Consider the following 6,000-nt stretch of genomic DNA (forward strand, 5'->3'; position numbering starts at 1 on the left):
ATAATGGAGATATGTGAAATTGGACAACTCGATAAGCTGTCTGACACTAAAAATAATGTTTGTGAAACATGTCTACAATTGGACTAAGTTCATGTATTACACAGAAACATTTAAAAGCTAAAAACCCCTTATAATAACCAAATACCCTAAAAACTAAACTAATCCTACTGTAAATACCAAATGGTCCCAAAAATGTATTTCGTTAGTCTAAACATTGGTTTAATGCTGCTATGATAAAATAAACAGACATATGACAAATGGAAAATATTGGTACAATTAAATGCATTTCTCTGTTTCCAGGCTACCTGGTTTTAAGGGATTTAGGTTTTAAGGTGGACCAGTACGTGGCGTCAGAGGTGTGTGAGGAGTCCATCTCAGTGGGCGTTGTCCGACATGAAGGAAAGATCCAATATGTGCACGATGTCAGGAACATCAGTAAGAAAAATGTAAGAAAAGGACATTCTTAACCTGTTAAAGTACAATAACTGACATAAAACAAAACACCTTTATATCTTAATATCTGTCTTTCTAACACTTGGTGGTGCTGTTTTCTCTCAGCTGATGGACTGGGGTCCATTCGATCTGGTGATTGGAGGAAGTCCCTGCAACGACCTGTCGATCGTCAATCCTGCCAGGAAAGGGCTCTTTGGTAAGAACCTGCCGAGAGGAATCATACCAACATTAATAAAACAACACTTTTGAGTTCAGTTAAAGCTCCCATGGCCATTTCTACTGATCATAATTCCATTGTTGAGGTCTACTAGAATAGATTTATACTGTCCAATTTTCCAAACTCACATTGGTTTCTCATACAGCATCTTTGTATAGTATGTGTATTCTCTCTGTCCTAAACGGCTTGTTGGACCCCCTGACCCCCCCTCCCTGTGAGCCCAGTGGCCGTCTGTGAGACACAGCGAAACCTAGCCCGAACACACACACCTGCAGCCTGGCTGTGAGTCAGTGTGTGTGTGCTCACACACAAACTCACAGCCTCGCCGCGTCCCGCCGTCTCAGGGAGGAGAAATCGGCGGAGCTGCAGCTGAGAAAAGATTGTGTGTGGATTGGTCAATTTGGACCAATCCACAGACTTAACCTAACGGCTCTGCGGATGTAACTTAACGGCTCCACGGATTGGTCCATTTGGATATGGGCACGTCACTGTACCCAGGAAGAAAACAAGAAATCTCCAACGAGGCGTTCTGGGGCAGCATAGACAGGTCTTTTCTGTGTTAGAGTTGTACTCGCTACAGGGTGTACTTTGAGGGTTTTGACTCTACAGAACGTTTACATGCATAAAAACCTTCATAACACACAAGGGGACGGGTAATAACCGGAAAAGCATGACATGGGACCTTTAAGATTGTCTAAAGGCTTACTTTGCTTTTCCCAGTTCTTGTTATTTTTGTGGCAATAAATGGTCTATAAAGTGAGTATTTTATTTTTAAATGTTATCTGAAGTGAACACTGGATTGTGGTTATACCCCTTCTACACAGGGAGAAGTTCAGTCAGTACTGAAGCACTGAAACAGGTTGGTTGATGTTTTTTTTTCAGAAGGCACAGGGAGGCTTTTCTTTGAGTTTTACCGTCTGCTGAGTGAGGCCAGGCCCAAAGAAGGAGAGGACCGGCCGTTCTTCTGGATGTTTGAAAACGTGGTCGCTATGGGCGTCAATGACAAGAGGGACATCTCACGATTCCTGGAGGTGAGTGGCATGGACTGTAGAGTGGAACAGCTGCGAAAATCTAAAACGTGAACCAAAGACATATTTGACTGACAATGACTCCTAAAAGAAATGTTAATGAGGACATTAATCTAAAACCTAATCTTAGACCTAATCCCCCAAAAACTGGAAAAAGCCTGCGGCACATGTGTGTACTTTTATCAGATATTATTTGTATGTAGTTTTTTTCATATTTCACATGTATTTGTTATACATCATTTTAGTCTAGTATTTCTTTGGTAACAGTAGTGCAAATTAATATTGTAACAGCTGGTGTTTAATGACGTCTGTGCCATCTTGTTATTGTCTCAACTTAGTCATGGAAAGAAAAGATGTTGTCAAACATATGGAGTCATAGCTTTAATTAACAAAATTACACTGTGTCCTCTGTGTGTTTCCGCAGTGTAATCCTACGATGATCGATGCCATCGAGGTCTCTGCTGCTCACCGTGCCCGATACTTCTGGGGAAACCTGCCGGGCATGAGCAGGTTGGAAAGAAACTCTGAAACTTTCTTTAAAATAATCTCTTCAGTGCTGTTCAACATGTTACATCACAATATCTAAAGCTGAAACCATTTTGAAATCATTTTACATTCTGTGTTTTTCACACTCGTATATGTTAAATTATTATGTATTATTATGCATTTATGTGATTAGTTCTCTGGGTTTCAGGCCTCGGTGTGCCTCTGGGATGGACAAGCTTGAGCTGCAGGACTGTTTGGATCACGGCAGAGTTGCAAAGGTTTGATATAGATTATATCTATATATATATATATATATAAATAAAGCTATATGGTTGCTTTTCTTTTAACAGTTTATTTGCTGTCTCCTAGTTTGGGAAAGTGCGCACCATCACTACCCGCTCCAACTCCATCAAACAAGGGAAGGATCAGCACTTCCCTGTCATGATGAACGGGAAGGAGGACATACTGTGGTGCACTGAGCTGGAGAGGTGAGCCAGGAACACACACACACACACACACACACACACACACACACACACACACACACACACACACACACACACACACTCTCCAATCAAGTTGTTTATCTTGTACATTTCCGCAAATTATAATATTTGCGGAAATGTACAACTTTAAACCTGGAAATTCTTATTGTTATTATTCTCATAATCAAATGTGTGTAATTATTTACTTTAACCTACAAAGCCCTTAATGCACCTTTTTAAATATATGAGTCATTTATGTGGACACTTTAATTCAGGCTAATGATACAAATGTTAAGTGTGTGGTACATGCCTTTCAACACTGATAGTAATAATGGTTGTGGATTTGTTGCCCTGCAGGATCTTTGGATTCCCTGTCCACTACACAGATGTGTCCAACATGGGTCGCGGGGCCAGACAGAGGCTGCTGGGCCGGTCCTGGAGCGTCCCCGTCATCAGGCATCTATTCGCACCGCTGAAAGATTACTTCGCCTGTGAATAGACACCACTTATGATTACAAACTAGCTTTTCAATGATAAGAAAAACATCAGCTGCCGGCCAAAATGTTCTAAAGAGCCAGATATGTTCTCTACTTTGGCAGGCAATGACCAGTTTCACTAACAATAAGTGTAACTGGGAAATAGTAGAAGCAGCTGTTAGTTTGTATCCAGCCCTTTTTCATACTGGAGATAATGCACTGCAGCCTTAAATGCACATAACACACACTAACACAAAGACACACAAATACAGCATGGTGTCAAAAGAGAGGGCATCACTGATTTTAAGAGATGCCAGTTTTGTTTTAGCTGTGGTGGAAGATGGCGACACCTGATCCCTCTGCTTTTTTCTTTAACAAGAGGCCTGTTCAGTAGTTTTAACAGGATTTTTCTTACGTTTTGAAAAGGCCCTTAGAGGGTATTGTTTCGACAATACTTAGTAGTTGTACAAAAAACAGAAGATGGCACCAACAGCACAGCTTTATATGTGGCTTCGTACCAAACGTTTTGTTTAAGGAAGTTTTAAAACATTTCAGAGGTCTCTTATCCCTTTATTTAGTTGATTATGAAAAAGCTGCTGCAACAAGTTGTTAATCTGAATAAAAACAGTTAAACCAAAGTCTTAAGACAGTACCTGCTGCTGCACTAGCCTCAGGCCTTAATGTATTTTCTCAAAAATAAATAATTTTGTCTAAAAAACCTAAACGATAGGATATTGGGATTTAACGTCAACATTTTGGAAAAAGAAATCCACATCTTTACTGGATAATACAAGATTAACTAGAATAAAAAAAACAATGTTTTATTCAATTTTCCACATTTTAAGAGTATGTGGTTAGTATTTTGATTTAAATATGGTAAGAAAAAATTGTTTTAAATGTTTTAAAAGGAAAACTGAAGGAAAATACATTCAGAAATGGAAGCTAGTGCACCACATGCTATTTTAGAATAGTTCATTTTCATAGTTTTTTGTTGTAAAAAAACACAACTATAATTTTACCTTTTGCTTTGAGATGACATGTTAGGTGTAAAATAGCTTCCTTAAAAAGAAAGAATGTTGTTGTTTTTGTTAGTGATAGTGTGTGAAACTTTGACTTATGTCTCCCTGATACAAATACTTGAAACAAGCCAATGAAGAAACGACTTATAAAGAAGTCGTTTTTTGCCTTTTGCAAACCATTACAGACAGCTAAGAATAAAAGAGTGATAGCAGTTATGTTAATACCCTAAAAGTTAAGATGTTATCCTTAAAGAAACATTGTTTTGGTTCACCGTAATGTCTCTACACGGGTTGATACTTGTTCAAATACGTTTATTTGATTCCAGGAAAGAGTGGCACTGTATACTTTTTTTAAATGTAGGCAAACACTGGTGAACACGCAATATTGTTTGTAAAATATCTTTTTGAGTTTCTAAAACTTTTGGCAAGAAAACTACCATGCAAATACTCTGTCTACTAAAAATTGAAACAAAACATAATAAAAACTACTTGGTTATATTCAGGAAACATCAAGGTTTTTGAATTAGTAATATGTCATGTCATGGAAATATAATTTAATGTATGGGAATACATTTTCATGAGACTAGGCTGGTGTAATGTACATGCTCCGGTTAACAGTGTGTATAAATAAATAGTGCTGAGTAATTGTAAGAAAACAAAGAGTCTGTTTGTATGTAAGTGGCGCACATTTGTTGCCAGAAGAAGAGTTTTACTGTGAGACAGCAATAAGGTGGCATATGCTTGAGCATTTCCATCAGAGGGAGGGATTTACTGGCCAGTTTTATCTTGATACCAATTACCTTTATGCGACCAAACTCTCAAAGTATGGTGTGTGCCTTTGAGGAATGGTTTCGCTCTGATGACTGAGATTTTTCAATGCTGTTGGCTGTCACCAAATCATAACAAATGGGCATTACCTCAGCCAAACGGGGCAACTGTACATCACTCCTCCTATAGGATCTCTGTTCTGTGAATTCATACTCTAGCTTTATGCTCCCACATGCCCTGTAAATGTATAGCTTGTATTTTATCACTGGAACTTTTTTTTTCACAATGTTTTGCGTACTCTATTGATAGAAAGGTTTAAAAGTACTTTAACTCTTGTCTCTTTTTTTTAACATAAGATGCACAAACCTTATTGAACTATTTTCTTTCATGTTAAAATACTTTAATTTCAACTCCTTAAGTGTTCTGAGAGCCCCCTTTTAGTTATAAAGCCTGATTTCTTATTCCTTAAAAAAGAGTAATTGTTTACATGCTACATTATTACTGCTGAGGTGATTGAATGTTTTGCTTGAACACAGTACGCAAAACATTCTAGTTATAACTGCTCTTTCATTGAAAACACATGCAGGAGTATTGACAGTTTAAAGTTTCCGATGTGTAATGTTATAACCTGATATAGAGCATGTTAATCACTATCTGTTGTTATTTAGATGCAAGACATTGTTTAATTGTAGGCTTGAGTGTGAGTGAGATAGAACGTTTTTCTATCACTTTGTTGTTCTTTATCTTTTTGTTAAAAGCGTTTTTATGAATCTAGAGTACAAAAGTATTTCAAAAGAATAGATTCCGTGCTATTTTTATACTACATTTGAATAGTCGTAAAGTGTTGATGTATTTTTTTGTTTGTGTACTTCTTATAGAAACCTATATATATAATTGTTACTCAATAAAAGGCAGCTTGGCTGCTAAAAACACTGCCTTGTTTGGTGCTTGAAATGTTAATGTAATTGTGTGCATTTATCTTCGAATATTTACTCCGGCAAAAGGTCTGTAAAGGTAAATGAAGCTGCATGTTAGATTTATTTCATTATATGTTAATCCTCAAACAAT

General features: G+C 37.5%; 1 protein-coding gene across 2 annotated transcripts in view; it reads left to right on the forward strand.

The window, feature by feature from the left end:
• Positions 1-5,864, forward strand: part of dnmt3bb.1 (DNA (cytosine-5-)-methyltransferase 3 beta, duplicate b.1) — a 53,981-nt gene extending 48,117 nt beyond the window's left edge. Inside the window, exons 16-22 of one of the 2 annotated variants that reach the window (XM_034087178.1) lie at positions 301-446; positions 559-649; positions 1,553-1,701; positions 2,123-2,208; positions 2,378-2,462; positions 2,554-2,672; positions 3,027-5,864. In XM_034087178.1, the coding sequence (XP_033943069.1) occupies positions 301-446; positions 559-649; positions 1,553-1,701; positions 2,123-2,208; positions 2,378-2,462; positions 2,554-2,672; positions 3,027-3,168 (818 nt within the window). In that variant the 3' untranslated portion in view covers positions 3,169-5,864. The remainder of the gene's footprint in view (positions 1-300; positions 447-558; positions 650-1,552; positions 1,702-2,122; positions 2,209-2,377; positions 2,463-2,553; positions 2,673-3,026) is intronic. The other variant, XM_034087180.2, reaches the window with a different exon arrangement.
• The last annotated feature ends 136 nt before the right edge of the window (positions 5,865-6,000 follow it).

The sequence above is a fragment of the Pseudochaenichthys georgianus genome, chromosome 7, assembly GCF_902827115.2.
Source record: "Pseudochaenichthys georgianus chromosome 7, fPseGeo1.2, whole genome shotgun sequence".
Taxonomy (NCBI): Eukaryota; Metazoa; Chordata; class Actinopteri; order Perciformes; family Channichthyidae; genus Pseudochaenichthys; species Pseudochaenichthys georgianus.